Below are 16,815 nucleotides of genomic sequence, written 5' to 3' on the forward strand. Positions count from 1 at the left end.
CCCAAGGACATCACCCCCAAAGGGCCTCACCACCCAGAGGAATCACCTGCGAGGAGCATCACCCCCAAAGTGCATCACCCGCAAGGGCTGTCACCCCCAGAGGCATCACGCATGAGGAGCATCACCCCCAAAGTGCTTCACTCCCCAGGGGAATCATCTGTGAGGGGCATCACCCCCAGAGGCAACACCCCCAGGGACATCACCTGTGAGGGGCAGCACCCCTGAAGGGCATCACCACCAAAAGACTTCACCCTCCAGGGACATCACCCATGAGGGACATCACCCCTGAGGGTGAAGTGCCTCCATGTCCGCCCCGACCCCAAGGGGCTGAGCTGGGCTTGGGGCAGGACAGTGGCTCTGCCCCCCGGGTTTGGCGAGCCAGCTGGATGGGGCTCAGGCAAAACCCTGACTGAGCTCTGCACCACGGGCCCATCACAGATGCCAGCCTGTGCCCTGATCCTGCTGGCAAGGGCTGGGCATCCCCCCAGCACCCCGGGGTGCTGAGCTGTCGGCTGGCCACGTGTGGGGGAGTGTGCTGGGTCGGGGTGCCGCTGGCTGGCTGCCAGGTGCTGGTGGCCGTGGCAGACATTGGCGCGGCAGAGCGGGGCTGACATCACTGCAAGGCCCAGCCTCATGACATGAGATGTGAACACAGCGGGCACCAGCTGGGACTTGTGCAAGGGATCCGTGGAGGAACTTGGGTGGTGAGCTCCTTCCTTCCCCTTTGCCAGGAGGCAGGCCAGCACCCTGCTGAGCCGAGCTGAGCCAAGCCGAGCCGAGCCAACCAGCCAACCCAAGCTGAGCCATCCGGGAGGGGGACGTGGGAATCACCATGGCTCTGCCAACACGGGTGCTGCCTCTCGCCTGCCTGATGCTGCTGCTGCTCTGGAGAGCCCTGGGTGAGTGGGGACCTGGCACAAGCCCAGCGGCTTTCCCACAGCCCACCCCGCCATGCCACTGACAGGGCAAGTCCTTCCCTGTGCCCACAGGTATCCAGGGCCCTTCTCTTGCTGCCTCCCTTCCAGCTTGCTTTTTTCCCCAGCCAAAGAGTTTGTTTTACTCCAGCAACTCCCAGGCGCCCTGGCCCCTCCCCATCCTGCAGTCCCCATCAGTGCCAGCTGCCACTGGGGGTGAGAGTAGGGGACATCTCTCTGCCCACTGCTGGGTTTGGAGCTGGCAGTCTGGCAATGCTCCGTGCTGTGCCCTGGCCCCAGGGTCCCTCATCAGCCACAAACCTTCCTGTCACTGTGCCCCAGGTGCTGGTGCCCAGGCGGGTCAGAGCTTCCAACTGCAGCAGCCCCAGACCAAGGTGTCAGTGAACAAGGGGGAGATGTTCACCCTGACCTGCACCACGTCCGGAGATGATCACCCTGGCCCCGTGAAGTGGCTGAAGGGCTGGGGCAGCGAGAACGAGACCATTTACGACCAGACAGGCTCTTTCCCTCGTGTGACGAGGGCAGTCAGTGGGTCTGATGTGGACTTCACCATCCACATCATGGATGCTCGCCTCGAGGATGCTGGCAGCTATTACTGTGTGAAGTTCAGCAAATCACTGGGTGGTGTTCAGGTGTTTCAGCACGGCAAGGGCACAGAGGTGTCCGTGCACGGTGAGTGGGGCTCCCAGAGCAGCTCCCGGTGGATGCCAGCCCTGCTGGGCGCAGCCCCCAGCACAGCCCAGCCCAGCACGGTGGGCTCTGCTGTGGGTGAGCGGAGATGGGGAAGGGGCTCGGGGGCCGGTCCCAGGAGGGTTCTGTGGGCCACCCCCGGGCAAATCTGTGCCCCCACGGGAGACCCCGCTCCCTGCAGCCCCGGGGCCGTCTGGGGGTGGCAGAGCCTGGTCTGATGGCCCCACACTTCTTCCCACAGCCAAACCCAGCCCCCCGGTTGTGTCCGGGCCCCAGCACAGAGCGGGGCCGGGGCAGTCGGTGCCTTTCACCTGCACGGCCGGGGGGTTCTTCCCCAGAGACATCAGCGTGAAATGGTTCAAGGACAGGAGCCCAATTTTGGCTCGGCAGCCCCAGATCATCACCCCTGAGCAACTGAAATCCTCCTACAACATGTCCAGCACCCTGACGGTGATGCTGAAGGAGGACGACGTCCGCTCGCAGCTCGTCTGCGCGGTGCAGCACCCCACGCTGACGGCACCACTGACGGGGATGTACCAGCTCAGCAAAGCCCTGCGAGGTGAGGGCTGGGAGGGGAGTCGGCGCTTGAGGTGCCCAGCTTCTGTGGGGCTGGGGGTCCTGGGGCAGGGACAGGGCACCCTGCGGGGAGCAGAGCCAGGGGACACTAGGCACCAGGCGCTGCCTTTCTTCCCAGTTTCCCCCAGTGTCCACGTGGATGCTGACCGGCTGAGCCTCTCTGAGGTGAACAAGACCGCGAACTTCACCTGCCACGTGAAGGGGTTTTACCCGCGAGGGGTGACCATCACCTGGCTGGAGAATGGGACGGAGATAAAGGTGGAGAACACCTCCCAGCCGGTGGAGACCCCACAGGGCTTGTTTGAGCTGAGCAGCCTGCTGCAGGTCCAAGTGACAGAGGAGAAGAACGGGTCTATGTTCACCTGCCGAGTGGTGCACGACGCCCAGGACCCCATCAGCAGGACGGCCACCCTGTGGATCGCTGCCCAGTCACAGCGTAACACACCAGGTAACACTGTGGGAGCACTGTTGGGTCCCCATGGTGGTGGGGGGCTGTGGGGTACCTGCGCTCAAGCCCCAGCTGCTCATGTCCCCTATCCCCCCTACAGGTGTGACCCTCCTGTGGAGCCCGGGCTTGTGGCTTGGCATCCTGCTGGAGAAGGGGCTCCTTGGCGGCCTCCTCATCTTCCTCTTCAGGTGCATGAGGGTGTGACTGGGGACACGGCGGGGCTGCTGCCCTGTCCTGCTCTGTGTGGGCACCTGCTTCCTCGGGTCCTGGGGCTCGGCCACCGTCAGTTTTGTCATGTGTACCTGGAAATAAATGGGCCGGGATTAAATAATAAATTAATTAATGGGCTGTCCTGGGCTGCTCAGTGCCTCTGGTGTGGGCGCCTGGCCCTGTCTGCAGCCTGTACACCCACCCTCACCTGGTGCTGGGCGCTGCCCGTCCCGGTGCTGGGCGCTGTACACCCGGTGCTGGGCGCCGCACATAGAGCCGCCGGGCCGCCAGGGGCCGCTGTGGCAGGAGGGGCAGGGCAGGGCGGCGCTCGGCGGCAGCTGTTCCCGCCCGGGAGGCTCTGGCGGCGCACGCGGGGCGGGGCGGGGCGGCGCGGGGCGGGGCGGGGCGGGCACGGCGGGGTTTGGGCGCTGCACCGCGGCAAGATGGCGGACAGGGAGGAGGCGCTGAGGGAGTTTGTGGCCGTGACCGGCGTCGAGGAGGAGCGAGCGCGCTTTTTCCTGGAGTCCGCCGGCTGGGACCTCCAGGTAGCCCCGCCGCCGCCCCGCTCCCCTGCGGCCTGCCCGCCGGCGGCTGGGCCGAGGCGGGGGGCTCGGCGGAGCCCGGCTCCGGGCGGGGGCTGCGGCCTTAGAGGCCAGCGCAGCGGCCGGGCGCGGGGGCAGCGCTGGGCCCGGAGCTCGGGCCTCCGGCGGCCTCCGGCCTCTCCCCGCGGCCGTTCCCGAGCTCTTGGCCCGTCGCCGAGCTGCGGGGGTCGGGCCCAGCCCTTGCCGCGGGGCCGGCTGGGGCCGGAGCCCGCCCTGGTTCTCACGTTCATTTGAACGTCGCAGGTTTCCCGCATGGGGCCAGGAAGCGGGGCCTGGGCTTTGGGAGGTTTCCTGATCGCTGGCGAGGCAGCCGGTGCTCTGCCGGCAGCAGACCCGGCACCCCCGAGTTAAGGGGAACATTGGCCACTGGTCTGACCTGCTCCCGCCACCGACCCCCTTCGGGTGACCTGGCTTTGTTAAATGCTGAGGCTACTTATGGGCGTCAGCGACTGGTTCAGAGCAGTAATTTTAGCATAACTGCTATAGAAGTATTACAGAATAAGTGCCTCCTGTCGGGGAAGTTGCTCTGGCATACTTGCAACGAAGCCAAATATTACAAGCTGGCAAAGCCCTGTCTGTGCTAGGACCTTTAAAGGGGGAAATTGCCTCATGAGGTCCAATGGGGCAGAAACTTTAGCTATGTTGTCTGTGTGCGGTTTTGCCATTGTTCTGGAATGCTTGCTTTCATCCTGAAAAGCTCCTGCGGTGTGCCTTTCCAGATTGCACTTGCCAGTTTCTATGAGGACGGGGGTGATGAGGACATTCTGACTCTTCCCCAGCCGACACCCAGCTCTATATCCAGAGGCACTGCAGCCAGGTGAGGAGGGAGCTTCAGCTCAGGCTGATCTATTTATCTGAGGCCTGTAAACCTATTTATGTAAAAAAAGCAGGCTCTATCTAACGTTGATTTTCAGGAAAGATAGCCCTGCATTTAGGTCTGCTTCACCTCATATGGCTCTAGAAATTGTGAAAACCTCAGTATTTATCTGTCGCAAGCGCAGATGGTTATTGCACAGCTAATTCAAAGGTCAGTTAGGACAACTTGCCTTCTTGATCAGGAACGTTTCATTTGTCTTTTGAGGTTAGAAGATAATCGGTCAGTGATGCTTTCATCTGAGCAGATTGGATCTCCATAGGAAAAATACTTTCTTATTTTGTGTCACACCTGATCTGATCAAGTTAAACATTTTACAAAAATAAGTTAATTTTGCCTTACCAAATCCCTGTGCGATAGGGAAGCACTATCCAGTTTTAAAGAGGAGTTGCTGACTATATCCTGAAGGAAAAGTGCTGTCGGTTCAGCTTTGGTGAATAAAATCCATATTGCAGAAGAGCCTGTTTTCAGTTTGGATCACAGCTAACAGTCTTGGCAGAAACAACAAGAAGGGAAGGACATGGAGGCTGGACTGTCCTGGGGCCTGGTAGAAAAACCTGTGCAGGTTGGGAAGCGGCAGATCTTTGGAAAAGGCAACAAAATCCAGTATGCAAACAAAGGAGGGGTGACTGAAGACTCACTGCTTTTTCTATGGTTTCAGCTGCTGAGCCTCCTCCGGGGCACCCACTCTTGTTTTTTGTTGGTGTAGTTGGCAGAGAGGTCCAAGAGCTCAGTTCACCACTCTGTTACGCCAGTGCTGACTGTCATAGAATAATGAATCAGGTCCTAAAAGTAGAACAGGGTCAACCTAACTGCTGAGTTTGGGAGCTTTTGCTTATGTGATTGAAACGTATCATGAGGCTGACGTACTTCTCCAACTGACTTTTGCAGTGACCATAGAGTAACATCGTTTAGAGACCTTGTTCATGCACAGGATGATGATGATGAAGAGGAGGAGGGACAGCGGTAAGTTTTCAGTTAAAAACTTAAAACCTGTCTGTTTATCTCTGCCCTTTTGTGATGGCTTGCCACTTCTGTATAGTTTTTTTTTAAAAAGCAGATTTGTGTCAATATGAAATTTCCTGTAGTGAAAAATCTCAGGTTTGACATGGAAAGAGCAAACTCTGTCCACAAGCACTTGCTCAGCATGGCTGTGTAAGCACCAGTTTTCATCGCTGAATTGATGAGAATCCTGCTGAGAGAAAGTCTAAGGTAGGATGTGGAAGCCCTAGGTTAATAATAGACAAAAACTCAGATCATTTGTGTCGGTAGAGAATGGAAATGTGGGAGTAATGCAGGGATTGCTTTTCTTTCTGTTTGGTGGTTTTTTGGTTTTTTTTGGCTGGGGATTTTGGTTGGTTGTTTTGGTTTGAAGTGCTGCTTAAGGGTAATGTAAAGGAGTGTGCAGATGGAAAAAAAAATGTAGGTCCCCTTTCCAGTGGGAACATGGTGTACTCATGGGAAAGTCGTCTATGATGCCAGCTGTAAGTAGTTAAATACCCTTAAGGTTAACAGTCAAGGTAAACTGAATGGAGCTGATGTATCTTAAGGTGGCTTAACCTAGGTAGACTGTGCGGTCTTCTGCAAACAGATGTGAGCTTGCTCTGTATGTGTTACAAGCAGTCTGGAGCTAATAAACCTGATCTTCCAGAAGTGCTTAATTGCACTTCACCGACTGTGCATTGATTGCTGCCAGTTCACATCGCTCCTGTGTGTGGCGATCTGTCACTGTGGCATGAATGTGTGCCTTCCCTCAAAATACCAGTTAGATACTGGACATCTTTCATCTGACAGGTCAGAAACTTGCTGGAAGTCTTGTTCAGCTTGGTAATATAGCTGGTACTAGCGTTTGAAACTGAGCCTTGTCAGTCTGGACTGTTTGTCTTGCTAGGTCTGGCAAAGTTATTATCACTTTATTGCTATTGATCAATGGATAATTTTACAGTAACTGGTATAAAAAGAAAGTCCCTGCAGTACAGGGACTTGTAAGTGGCTATGATAGCAGAGATGCTGGTAGTAGCTAATATTTGCAGATCCAGGCTGTTTCATTAAGCTGCACAAATATGAACAAGTAGATCCTGATATAAAACTTCTGGGTCCTGTCCCATGCATCTCCTGGAGAAGCAGTGGTCCGGTCTTACCCAGAAGCCGTGTGCTTTCTGTTAGGTTTTATGCCGGTGGCTCGGAGAGAAGTGGACAGCAGATCGTTGGTCCTCCAAGGAAGAAGAGTCCCAATGAGCTGGTGGAGGATCTGTTTAAAGGAGCAAAGGAGCACGGTGCAGTGGCGGTTGATCGGACGGCCAAGAGCAGTGGCGAGACTAGCAAGCCTAAAGTGAGGAGTGATGACTTCTTCTTTCTGCTCCCCATTTCAGTTCAGGCTCCCACCCTGACAGCTGTTTGGGACTGTGGAGTCCTGGAATTGTCTTAAAAGGACAGCTAAGTCTGGACTCCTCTCCTAGTGCGGCTCCAATTCATGTGTCTCAGTGGCAAGACAAGCCACTTTCTTGTGCTGTATTTATTAACTTGCTGGTCACTGTTCCTGCAGGACAATAGATACTGCTGGTGCTGCAAAGCCCCCATTTGTCCGTAACTGTGTTGGGGAAAGGGAAGCAAGCTGTCTCGGGTTTGTGTCATTCTATAACCTCTTTGCCTGCCTCTCTCTCTCACAGCCTTTCGCAGGGGGAGGATATCGCCTCGGGGCTACTCCAGAGGAGGAGTCAGCTTATGTGGCAGGAGAGAGGAGACAGAATTCTGCTCAGGATGTGAGTATCTCTCTATTCTGTTTTGTAGATGTCACTTGAGGGATTTCTTTGCTCTAGCTACACAGCTTGTGAGCCCAGAGAGTTATAAAGCTTTATAGAAATTAAAGAGGACAGAAGTATGGTAAATCCCGCTTCTCGTGGGATTTCTGATTAGAAAATAGTAGATGCTGGGGTCTTGGTAAGCAGTTTTCTGATGAACTTAATTAAGAATCTGAGTGTTCCTTAGAAGTGCTGATTGTGAAATGTAGCGTGCAAAGAGCACTGGGCGATTCACTCTTCTTTGTCCACTGAAGAGATGTCAAGCTAAGGGCAGCAGGGCAAGATTCTCTTGTGCTTGGTTTGTGACAAATATGCACCCTAGGCCACGCCAGGAGCTTGGTTTAGGCTCCTTGCCTAACACACTCTTGGCTTTTCAACTGTATTTATCAAAAAGGGGTCTGTGGTGCTGCCTCCAGGCATGGATGCATGACCATTACTTAGCCAGTGCTTTGGGTTTTTATCCTAACCCAGAGGAATCTGGCTGGAATGTTTTCTGCACCTTGAAATTCCTCTGCCAGCCAGGAACTTTTCCCTTTGCGTCTGGTTATTGTTCTTACTAAGATGCTTCAGTGAGGCTGATTGTTTGGGGGCCACTGCAGGTGCATGTTGTACTGAAGCTCTGGAAGAGTGGATTCAGTCTGGATAGCGGCGAACTGAGGAGCTACCAAGATCCGTCCAATGCCCAGTTTCTTGATGATATCCGCAGAGGGTATGTAGCAAGAGGGGAGAGAAGGAATAGCAGTCTGAAACAAGCATTTGTGGAATCCAGGATGCTGAATCAATGGCATGTTTCACCTGGGCTTTCTTATAAGAGCTAGATTCTTAATATGGAAACGATGGGAGGGCAGAGCTGACCGTTTGCTTCAGATAGATGGGAAATGGCTTCGGTCTGTATGGGGCCTTGAGAATTTGAAGTGAACAAACAGACTTTCCTATTTGGGCTGAGAATTTCTGATGCATCATGTCACTCCAGGTGAGGGCTGGGGAAAAGTAACATTTCATTTGTGTCTGTCACTGGGGAGGTGTGCGTCTGCCCTGTTAATTAAGCAAGGGCTCACTGTGATTCCTGAAATTCCAGAGGTGGTCTGTGGCTGGCAATTTTTCTCTGCACTTGCCTGACGTGCTTTTTTGGGCAGCTGCCTTAGGACACTGTCTTTGCAGGGAAGTCCCAGCAGAGCTGCGCAGGTTAGCCCGGGGTGGACAGGTGAACCTGGATATGGAGGATCACCGTGATGAAGAGTATGTGAAACCGAAAAGTGTCTTCAAAGCTTTTACTGGAGAAGGACAAAAGCTGGGCAGGTGAGCAGCGCTGGTTTGCTACCTAAGAGAGTCACTTGAGAGTTTTGCTAGGTGGAGCCTTTAGAGTAGTCTTTCTGAAGAAAAGGCACTCGGTGCCTGTGGTATGGGAGGTGTTCCTCTAAAAGAGGAAATGAGGTTTACTGGTGCGTACTGTGAGATGGCTCAGCCTTTCTGTGGCAAGAGGCAGATCCCTAGTTTGGAACCCCCATGGTACGTCACGTAGAAGCAGTGTTTCCAAGTTACCGTGTCCCTGTCCCTCCAGGTGTGTGAAGACACATGATGCAGTGTTCCAAAGGGAGATGGTAGAGGTGAAGTTCTAGACAAGGTCTTGCTGACTGGCCGACTCCTAAATTCTCACTTCCAACCTGCATTGGTGTCTCTTGGCTAGGAACCTTGGTAGCTGGCCCAGCAAGCGATAAGCTCACTGCCTGACTCCTGGCACCCTGCAAACAGGGGAGTCGTTTGGTTTTTAACAGCTTGCCTTTTATCTCCCCATCCTCAGCACGGCACCGCAGGTGATGGGCACCAGCTCGCCAGCCCAGCAGGCAGAGAATGAAGCCAAAGCCAGTTCTGCCATTGCTATCGATGAGTCGGAGCCCATCACCAACATCCAAATCCGGCTTGCTGACGGTGGGCGACTGGTCCAGAAGTTTAACCACAATCACAGGTACAAACGCAACAGGAAACACAGGTTACTGACTGGGAAGGCCTGAACGGCACTGCAGACTGCACAAGTGGAACAGATGTTAAAATCCTGGCTAGCCTGCTAAAGGGAGCTCTGGGGATATTTCGGTATAGGTGAAGAGGAACAAAATTACGCTGGGTTTTTAAGGCGGTCGTTAACTGTTGGAAGGATAGGATTTGCTTTCCAAATAGTGATGGATTATAGCCAGCAATACTGCACCTGGGAGCATCAGTGTTATCATCAGGACTTTTCTTGATGCCATCTATAAAAAAACTTGAATCTCTATAAGGGCTCTAGAGATTGGCAGATAATTAGGAAATTGGTTTGGTTATTCTGACTCTCAATTCAGTTTTCCACTGTGCTGTTCCCTGTGTTGAAAGGAGCACCAAGGGGTGTTCCTACAGCAGTTCTGTTCCCTTGGAGGAGTGAAGCTGGCTTATATACACTGCTTCATTAGACTTCTCTCCCAAAGCCCTCACCTACCTTATCTCAAAGAGCATGGCCTGTTTGTACCTGAGTTTGTACCTGTTCCTCCAGTTTCTAGAAGAGAATCAAACATGGTACAAAGAGCTATAAAAACCTTCTGTGATTTGGTTCGGGAAACAGATCCAGTGTCACTGTTCTAGCTGCTCTTGGGACTTGAGATCATCTAGGTTATGCTGTGTGTGAGGAGCTCAGTCACTTACAGCAGCTAGTGTCAAACAACTTGTTAATCTGTTTGTCTTGAAGGGTTCAGAAGCGTTCAATTTTGAATAGCCGCCTGACAACAGATGTTACCTTTGGGCAGCGTAAAAGAACATTTAGCTGTAAGTCTTTAGCCTATAAAGCAGCTTGTGTTATTTCACTAAATGGGAGCTTACAGAGGGGTAGGTTAAATCAGAATTGTCTGGCTGTGGCCTCTACTGTTAACTGAAAACAGAGTGCAGTGACTGCAGGGTTGCGCGCACTGGAAAGGGTGAATTTAGGCTGTTGCCGTGCATTTTCATAGGATGTTCAGTAACAGGGTCACCCTTGTGTGTTTGATCCCTTTGGACAGGATCCGTGACATCCGGCTCTTCATAGTAGATGCTCGGCCAGCGATGGCTGCCACCAGTTTCGTCCTCATGACCACCTTCCCAAATAAAGAGCTGACTGATGAGAACCAGACCCTGAAGGAAGCCAACCTGCTCAATGCTGTCATTGTTCAGCGATTAACATAAAGGAACCCACCTCTCGCCACACGCCTGTCTGCAGTGCGCATGTGTCGTCTCGTCCTGTGTGTGCACCCATGCCGTGCAACACAGGCTCACATCTACTCGTAGCTCTGGGTTCTTAGGTCTTGGTTGGACTTTTTTTCCTCTTTAGTTGCATTTCCCATGGGGGTTTTTTTGTTGGGTTTTTTTTGTGATGATGATCAGTGGACTTCAAAATAAATAAACGAAACGAATCTGTTTTGAAAGGAGCTGCAGCCTATTGTGCCACAAATTCTCCCACGACAGTTCAGTTACTTTTGTGGATTGTGTTACTGCAGTCTTTAGAGGAAAGGAAGGTAAGGGGGAAGGGAGCTCCCAGGGAGCAGTTTCTGTCCAGTGCCAACTGGCTGCTGCAAAGTACTCCCTTTATTGTCGCTCATTAAATATAAACCTTACGAGAATGGATGATCTCATTGTCAGGATAATGGTGATACTACTGTAAAAGTGTTGTCGGGGAAGTCTTTGTGAAACAGCTGTTGCTCAGAATGGGGAGAACTCCCAACATGTGCATGTGGGTGCAAGGTTTAACACTACTCTTGGGCTTTTTCAGAGAGAGAGCCTTGATTTTCCTTCCCTTGGCAGAACTCTTGGGGACATTCATTGCAGTACATCCCTGCTCTGCCCGCCCCTTCTCCAGCAGTCCAGGCTGACTGCAGTTTTAACTTGCTGTATTGCGTTTCTCTGAGAAACCCTGATGCTGACTTTTTCTTTCCAAGAAGGCACAAAGCTGAATCAGCTTGAAGTGACTGAAAGTAAAAGGCAAACAGAGTCTATCTTACTGGAAAGCAAGGTATAGTTTAAGAGGTGAATTACTGAGATGATGGAAACAGCCCAGGTGGAAAAGCTCAAGGCTGTAGTACCCTTTTATTTCCTCTCCTCTGCTGAGGACTAAGCTGAACGACTGGAATTATCCAGCTTTGGTCTGTTCCACTGTTTGTGTTTTGGGCTCAGGTCTCCATATCTTTCTCTTCATTGAACAGAATCCTGCGGGTGAATTCATTATGCCTAGACATGAGTGACTGGTAGCGCTGGTGTAGTGTCACATGTCTGAGTTGCCATTTAGTGTGGTGCTATGGCACTTTGCAGTGACCGGCAGTGTGCTTGCTCTTCTAGCTCTGGGCTTTGGAGCACAACTCCAAAGAGCTGTGCTGAACTGTGGGCCTCCAGATGTCAGCTAACCTGGAGCTGCGCTGTGCCCGGTGGTATTTCCTTGAGAGAGGCTGGATTTCTGCCCTCCGAAGGGCTGGAGCACACTGTCCGCTCCCTGCCTTAGTCACTCTGGAGCCCTGCGGCTGCTGTGCTCTAAGTCCACCCCCCTCAGCACTCTGAAGCTTCCAGGTCCTGGCCTTTGTGTGAGGAGAAGGAGCTCTAGGGATATGCAGGCTTGGGGAGGGCCAGCAGGTCGGACAGGTTTGGCATGAGAAACTTGCTTGGCTGCCTGTGTTAATACGCAACTGCCAGCATAGATACCAGACCTTAGCAAGGGCGTTTTTACAACAGTTTCTCAGTTGAGAGCTGAATTAACTTAGATTTTTCATTACTAAATGGATATACAATGTGCATAACAGATTTGTAAATTATTGTGAAAATTGCCATTAAAAGCCCTCAAAATAGGAAAATGGCGTTTGACCCTTTCTAATAATGGCTACCATTTTTTCTCGTAATTTGGGTGATGTGCATGCTGATGTCTGCTCTCACTGCTTTGGGTTGCTCTGCAAGCAGGCTTTGTGCTGAGCTAGTTTCAGCTCAAGGAGATTCAAAATCTCAGCAGCATTTTCAAAGTTTTTTGTTTTTTGGTTTTTTTTTTTTCCTGACAGGTGAACTTGGGGTTTTCCTGCCTGCATCACTTGATGTTGTATATTATGGCCACTTCGTGAACCAGTACAGAGAGAATTCAGGAAGGGAATTTCCCTCTGATCTAAATATAGCCAGAACTGCCTTGTGGGATGTCGCTCATTTTAATTGTTTGTTGGAGGAGTTCTTGTATCCTCATCTCCACACGTGCCATTCTGGGGACCTGGGACAACATCTTCCAGAGTGCTGGACAGGATGCGCCCCTAGACCCAGAAAAAAGTTTTAACAGAGTACAAATTATTTGTCTCCTGCTTCTGCCTTGGTCAGCCAGTGGACTGAGGTGGTGACCAGCAGCATCTGTGGTCTTTGGCTGGATGAGCTGGCCCCACTGGTGTCCCCAAATTAAATGAGGGTTGGCAGCTAGACAGCAACGCATCTCCCTGGAGGATTTTGTGGCGCAGATTCTGGTCATTGATGGGAACCTTCACATCCAGGACTCCTCCCAGCTCTTTCCTTGCCAGTGAGATGGCAAGGTGATAAATTCAGGGGAGTTCCAGCCTTGGAGGTGCTTCTCTGCCAGGAAAAGCGCGTTTTCCCCTGAGCCGGAGGGTGGCACTGCTGCAGAGAAGCCGCTCCGCCTTTAGGGCTCCTGCTGAGAAACTGCCAGCTCCCCCCTGTCTGAAGGGAGCTGCACCTTGTTCTCCCCTGCGTCTGAGCCTCTCTGGGATGCGGCTGCCAGCTCCTTCTTCCTCTCATTCTCTTCTTAGTTTTTGTTTTTGTAAGTAATGAGCAGGATTTTGTAAGTCTGGTGAGCAGGATCAGCGCTGCTCTGTCGCCAGGCTATCTGAAGCACGCCTGCAGCGGAGCACTGGAGAGGTATCAGGAGCCAAGATAGGCGCATCTTCTTCCGAAGCTGACAAAAGAGCCTGTGGAACAAACTGGAAGCAACATACATGCAATCTCCTGTATAAACCACCTCCTTCTGTAAGCTGGTGGAATTTTTCACTATAAAATAAGCTATAAAGCAAGAATGACAGCCAGGCTAATTAATGGGGAAAGGCTTATATACCAGAACAGGAAAAAGGCAGATGGTGGAAAGAGACACCTTGATTTTGCAAAGAAAATCACCTTCCCTGTCACTTGTGCAGCTCTTTGGTGTTTGACGTGCCCCTGTGGGGAGGTAAATGCTCATTTCTGACACTCCTATAGTTTGTGATGGTTGTTAGCGAGTTTGATATGTCTCTCTGCTAAAACCTCCTTTGTCATCCCATTTCTTTGTTCTAACAGTCATAGGCTGAGATTGGGCTTTTCTAAAACTGACATTTATGCTCACAAAATACTGTCTTTTTCTCCTTCTTTGCCCAGAGAAATGTTTCACTTTTAAAATGTCCTTTTTTCTCTGATCATTCCCTCCGCCTGTCTTCCTGGTCTTTCGCACACTGGTGTTAAGGCAGTGTTCCACATTTCAAGTGAGAACTCGCTTCTTTTAAATCTCTGTGTGATAAGTTTTACGACTGTGCTGTCCCATCTGGGGCTGATGTCTTTCACTGTGTCTGCGTGTTTTTCTCAGAGCGCTGTATTTGAACGATTTTCTCTTCCTCTGACAGGTAATCGTAGGACTTCCTTGGATTTTTTTCCTTTGTACATCATTCATTGTTTCCTCCTCTTCCTTTTCATGCATCCTGTTGCTAAGGTTTAGTTCCTGAGTTTTATGATAACATTTTTAACCATTTCCTGGGAACTTTACCTCCCCTCTGTGATGCTGTTTTTGCCATGGGATGTTTCCTGGTCCATGTTTCTTGCATGGTCAGTGGTCTGCTTTTACCTCGGGAGGTTCTGCTGTTCTAGTGCCTTTGGTCAAGTAGTTTTTCAGTGATCCCTTTGTATGAACATCCATTTCTAGGCATAGCTGCACCTTCAGCTGCCTGTTTGGATAGAACAATGTTAACAGCACAAAGCAGCTAGTTGGTTGGCTTGTTCTGCCACAAAACTTGGGTACCTCAGCTAGCGGATAAATGGAAGCAGTGACAAGAGATAGGGAGCAAGAAATCTCTGGGGACACCTGCAGCTACAGAGGATAAGTGTAACTTTAGCCTAATTTTTTTTTTCTGCCTTTGGTTATAATCAGTTATATTTAATTTAGTCTTTGCTCCTTGTTGCTGGATAACACCAAATCTTTCCAGAAGGAGAAAGTGACCTTCATGCCATGGCTGCTTCTTGGGTGGGTCTTCAACTCCCTCGTGTCTTTATTTAGAGGGGTGATTAAAAGGATGTCAGTCTGCTCCTGGGAAGTTCTTTGGAAGTTCAGTCAGGAGAGTTTTCTTTTGAAAGCAGTGCTGCTTTACAGATCCTTATGGATCCTTTGTTTTCAAGAAAAAGGACCCTGAGCTGACGTTTCTCCTGACTCTGTAGTTACAGCGGAAAACTGGCTTGGGGAATTGGTGTTACAGTCACGTAAAGCAGGATGCTTGTGGGTTTTTTCAAAGCTCACCACCACGAGGGGAGGAGCTGTGATATCTGTTTGAATCCTTGGTCAGGAGCTGGTGTCTGTTGAGGAGTTTGCTGTTCTAGGTAAGCCTGTGTGAAGAATTGCTAGGTTGTGAAAGAAAGCTACCCCCCTACCGCTTCTGAATGGTCTTGTTTCTGTTGGTGAACCAGACGGTTTAGAGATAGAGACTGGCAATTTTAAATGACTGCAATTAAGCAACAAAGTTGTTTTTCTTACCAGGTTGTGGGTTTCCATTGGTGCTTGTATGGTGAACACCTGGCATCAGCCAAGGAAGGGTGTCTGACAGTCACTCCAGGTGGAGCTGGTGTCCCACAGCTCTCAGTCGTGCGGGCTGCCCAGGTGTGCTTTCCTGGCAACCCAGCTGTGTCCTCCATGAAAGACAAGCCTTTCAGTTCCTATCGTGCTTCAAGACTCAGACCAGACTTCTCTGAGCTGCATGGTTCTGTACTTGTCCTTCAGGCACAGCAGCAATGAACATACGCGTCAGGGCTCTGCCTGGTGCCAAGGGAATTGGCCATCGCACTGGCTTGCTGAACTGTGCAAGCTGGGTACCCTCACCTACAGTCCTTGCTAACGAGGTGTGATCACCCTGCCAGCTTTCAAGGTTTAGGCAGTTTCACTTTAGGAAGAAAAAAAGCCCCAAAGGTAGTTGATGTCTGCTGAGAGTTCAGCTGCAAGTCTCCTTCTTGCTCTGATAAATAATGCTGTACCATGTGGCATAAATATACTCAGCAGGCACGATGGCGAGAGTGGCTCTGGGAGCTGGCGGAGCGTGTGTCACTGCAGACGGCTCGGGGACTTTTGTATGTTGGCTGCTGCCGAAGTGCTAAGTAGGCTCCTACGGCAATGCTGATGGAACAAGGAGGCAAACACATGCTGTCTAAACCAAGGGAGCTGCTGATAGCAGCTGCAGGCCAGGCGATCAGGCTGGCTGTCACAGGGATCCCGCAGAGTTCAACGGAAACGGGAAGAAATCCTTTCTTAGTTACCTGTTAGCAGAAGCTTTTCCAAACAAGTCCCATTCTTTCCCAACTACAGACTTCTACAGAGAGTAGTATAATACTAATTATGCAACAGGGCCACATCTTTGGCAGTTAAACAGCTCCTGTGTTAAGCACCTCTTGATTCACTAATTTATCATTTTCTGACTTATTTACTACATTCCTAAATGCTTATCTTATTTGCTGCTCTGTCTTGTCTGCACTGAGCCTGTCTGTCCCAGTGCTGGGAGTTCCTGAATAGATTCCAGATGTGCTTATTTACTCAGGTACGATTCATGACTCTTCATTAAATTAACTCTTTATTGGCTTATGGGCCTATGGTAGCAACAGCTCTTCTTCTCCTGCCTCATCCATCTTGGTGGCTGCAGAGAAGGCAGCTGTGCTGAAGAGAACACAAGAGCCACTGGCCATGCTTAGAGCAGTCAAGGAGGGGTGAACCTTTGGAGGACTCACTAGTGGAATGTCTCCAAATACTGCCACTTGTTTCTGTGCCAAAAAAATCCCATTTGCTGGCTTTAGACTTTTTTTCTTTTTTTCCAATGGGCCTCCCTTACTTGAGCAGCCTGTCTCTAGGTCATAGGACCCTGAGAAAAGCTGTTCAGCTAGCGTGGCTTGGATTGGAGTTGTTTGTATCATGCATTCCTGGGCCCTGGGTGCCTTGAGAGATAAGATCTCATGCTTCTGCAGTGGAGAAGGGGGTTCTGGGGAGGGGACCTTTCCTTTGCAGTGAGTAAATTCCAACATGACCTTGTTTCTGAAACTGCAGAGCTTTAACTTCTCTGTGCCTTTTGCTGAGTATTTGTGCAACAGAAAAACGGGTGTAGCTGCAGTGTTGCTGAGTGCTTTCCCTTTTTCAAAACCTATTTCTAAGGAACTGATAGCAAAGGATCAGCGTAGCGATGGAAGATTCATCTGCCTTTTGCTCCAGACCCTTGGTGTGCACAGTGTATGGGTAAGCTGGTTTGGTTAAGATTTCAGACCTTGACACACAGCATTATTAGAAAGCTCATTGCTTGTAGTGAGTAGCCCAGTGTGTAGCAGTGATTAACAATGATACTGGTGCTTTTCACTGAAATCTGCCTTTCTAGCACAAAGCTGAACCCCCCTCTTGTGCAGAGGCAAGCTGTCTAGACCCAACGGGTGATGCTATCTTCTGTAA

At 51.0% G+C, this 16,815-nt stretch overlaps 1 protein-coding gene and 1 long non-coding RNA gene across 4 annotated transcripts; one reads left to right on the forward strand and one right to left on the reverse strand.

The window, feature by feature from the left end:
• Positions 1-135: 135 nt before the first annotated feature.
• NSFL1C (NSFL1 cofactor) lies at positions 136-10,561 on the forward strand. 3 transcript variants are annotated; one of them, XM_080404343.1, is made up of 9 exons: positions 3,258-3,404; positions 4,181-4,278; positions 5,227-5,301; positions 6,502-6,667; positions 7,005-7,097; positions 7,736-7,845; positions 8,298-8,435; positions 8,938-9,102; positions 10,157-10,561. In XM_080404343.1, exons 1-9 carry the CDS (start codon positions 3,303-3,305, stop codon positions 10,317-10,319), a joined length of 1,110 nt encoding a protein of 369 aa, XP_080260469.1. In that variant the 5' UTR covers positions 3,258-3,302; the 3' UTR covers positions 10,320-10,561. The 3 variants fall into 3 exon arrangements, 2 of the variants coding, with proteins under 2 accessions (XP_080260469.1, XP_080260468.1); XM_080404342.1 differs by lacking the exon at positions 10,157-10,561 and adding an exon at positions 9,850-10,101; XR_013930738.1 differs by lacking the exons at positions 5,227-5,301; positions 6,502-6,667; positions 7,005-7,097; ... (2 more) ...; positions 8,938-9,102; positions 10,157-10,561 and adding exons at positions 136-899; positions 1,257-1,607; positions 1,867-2,184; positions 2,320-2,649 and having other exon boundaries at positions 2,750-3,404.
• On the reverse strand, positions 10,443-14,972 carry LOC308070455. The gene is made up of 2 exons (XR_013930739.1): positions 14,872-14,972; positions 10,443-14,071 (listed from the first exon to the last, which is right to left on the reverse strand). It is a non-coding gene; the product is annotated as an uncharacterized lncRNA (long non-coding RNA).
• Between the last annotated feature and the right edge of the window lie 1,843 nt (positions 14,973-16,815).

The sequence above is a fragment of the Falco punctatus genome (genome assembly GCF_963210335.1).
Source record: "Falco punctatus genome assembly, chromosome: 10".
NCBI lineage: Eukaryota > Metazoa > Chordata > Aves > Falconiformes > Falconidae > Falco > Falco punctatus.